Below are 2,466 nucleotides of genomic sequence, written 5' to 3'. Positions count from 1 at the left end.
GGCAATGAAATTGGAGTAGTTGTTAAGTGAATTTTTTTTTATTTGAACTTGTGGAAACTTTTCTACACTCGATGTCTTATAGCGTATAAAAATTTGTTGCTAATACATAAAACACTAAAATAATATAAATTTTAAGTGTCCTCCAATTACACCAATATAGCGTTTTTAGATTATGGCAAATGTCACAATGACATTTAGTGAATGTCAAGACTAGCGATTGGTGGAATCTTAACAAAACTTACAATTTTGTTTAACCAGATTTACGATGAAAATTACCAGACATCTATATTTCAGCTGTGGTTACCATATTTCTCAAGTATAAATAGAAAGGGCTTTCCATCTGCATTAAATGAAATTGTTTTCATTATAAAGTTTACATATTGCCGCATTGTGCAAAACAATCCATAATTAAATATCGGCCCAGGTTTATAGAATCAAATTAATACACATACATACAGTGACACAAAAAAGTGACCACGTGTTGATTTTTTTAAATATTCATATTGTGTTTTGAGTGTTTTTTTTTGTAGTTATTTTCGTATAAAATACAATACAATTTTAGTCCAAGAAGTGCAAGTTTCAACCTGCTAAAAAATCGCGTTAATTTTTATTATTATTATTTTTTTACTGCTTTTGAGGTTTTTATATAACAACTGCAATTAATGAAAACTGGCGTTGATTTTTTGTCATTTTATTCCGAACAGTCCACATTTTATTTAAAAAAAAAAAAAATGCTTCTTATATGGCAAAAAGTGGGGAAATCCGTCAATAAAAATTTATTAAAAATCAAATGCAATTTTTAAGCCCCTTGAAACTTAATTTCATATCGTCGCTGTTTGGCTAGTTTTTTTTTATTATAAAGTCACAAGCCCTTGTTTAATTTTTTCGAAAAACCCCAAAAAATATTTTGTTAATAATTTCCTTGTTTTTTTTTTCTCATTTCAGATTCTTCCAAATAAACTATAACAAAGTGCGCTTCCAGCAGCTACATTTCCAAAACAATGCACAGACTTGCGCTTTCTATGATCCGTATGCGAGCATAAAACAAAACAGAAAGTTGGAAAATAATAAAAAAATGGCTACAAAGCAATCATTAGTGAACAAATAAAACTTGTATTACAACGCCAAAAAAAAAAAGAAAAAAGTGCAACTGATATTTGTTTGCATTCAGAAAGTGTTTTTGTTTTTGTTTTTGTTTTGTTTTTTTAATTAAGGAAATACAAACGCCACATGTGCAGCCAAAGTCAACAACAAAATCCATAATTGAAGTAGGTGTTTTTTCGAAATAGAAAAGGTACCCCCTGTAAAACTGCCGCATCTCTTTTGTTGTTCGAAAATCGATAACAAGTTGAGTGTTAAAGATCGGTGTTCCTTTTGAATGTACATATGTGTCTTCACATCATTTTCGTTCATTTTTGTTTGGATTTTCCGTTGAAAAAGTCAAAATTTTTCTTGTTTATAAATTAGTGTGTGTCAAAAAGTAACTAAACATTTATTTGACGTATTTGCGCGTTCCGTTGCCTAAACGCATTGTTTAGTGCATACGCGATTAGTGCGAGCGAACGACGAACCTACTACGCCACGCACACGCTCCGCTCTCCACCAACAACAACAGAGCAAACGGCTACGACAACAACGACGCCAAATCGCCAATTCGTTTCATTATCAATCTCGTACGCAGCAGGCAGCATAGTGTCGGCCGGTGATGCGTTTTAGTTCCGACGCGTCGTCAAACCGTCATCACAGCTGATAGCGATGAATCCAAATCAACACAGTGGTCCCGGTCCACCGTCAGCTAAAGCAATCGCAACAGTTTCAATGAATTCAACGACAGGACAGCATAATTCGTATATGGGAATCGGTGTGAGTGGTGGTGTTGGTTACGGTGCGGTTGGTGTTGATCAAGTTGACGCTTCGATAATGGCGGCAAAGACATTTGCAACAAAGTGTGCAACAACAGCAACAACAACAACCACATATGGCGGCATGAAAAGTGCTTACGCGAGTGCAACACCCAATCTGGGGACGATGACAACAATAACTACAACAACAGCAACAGCAACTAATGGTAGCTGCAGCAGCGGTGTTATAAGTGGTGGTGGTGGTGTTGGCGCTGACACGCCCTTTGCCATGACAAATGGGTGTGCCAACAACAATAGCACTATGAGCAGCGGCAGCATTAGTAACAACAATGCCGGCAACAATCATTCTGCGCCACCGCCCGTTGCGCGTACAATCTCGTCAGATCGTCTGGTGACGGGGCCTTCATGCAAAGCACTCAGAACTGCGGTGTCAGCACTTTACTCCGTTGATGACTTTGTCAAGGAGAAAATTGGCTCTGGATTCTTCTCCGAAGTGTTTAAGGTGAGTATGGAAAGAAAAATAAATAATGAAGAGTTAAACTTATCTATACATATATACATAGCCCATGGCGGCTAGTGCAGCTCACCCCAGCGCTGGTGATAA

At 36.7% G+C, this 2,466-nt stretch overlaps 1 protein-coding gene across 1 annotated transcript; it reads left to right on the top strand.

Annotated features, from left to right (window-relative positions):
- Positions 1-1,669: 1,669 nt before the first annotated feature.
- LOC108354061 (probable serine/threonine-protein kinase MARK-A) lies at positions 1,670-2,439 on the top strand. Its single transcript, XM_017605254.1, has one exon. The coding sequence runs from the start codon at positions 1,756-1,758 to the stop codon at positions 2,437-2,439; it is 684 nt and encodes a 227-aa protein (XP_017460743.1). The 5' UTR covers positions 1,670-1,755.
- Positions 2,440-2,466: the final 27 nt, after the last annotated feature.

Source organism: Rhagoletis zephyria, unplaced genomic scaffold, assembly GCF_001687245.7.
Source record: "Rhagoletis zephyria isolate East Lansing unplaced genomic scaffold, Rhagoletis_zephyria_1.1 Rzeph_scaffold_33123, whole genome shotgun sequence".
In the NCBI taxonomy this organism is placed as follows: domain Eukaryota; kingdom Metazoa; phylum Arthropoda; class Insecta; order Diptera; family Tephritidae; genus Rhagoletis; species Rhagoletis zephyria.
This window is presented reverse-complemented; position numbering and strand designations above follow the sequence as displayed.

Excerpts from the sequence above, each read along its gene's own strand:
- LOC108354061 (XM_017605254.1), top strand. The coding sequence starts at position 1,756 with ATGAATCCAAATCAACACAGTGGTCCCGGTCCACCGTCAGCTAAAGCA.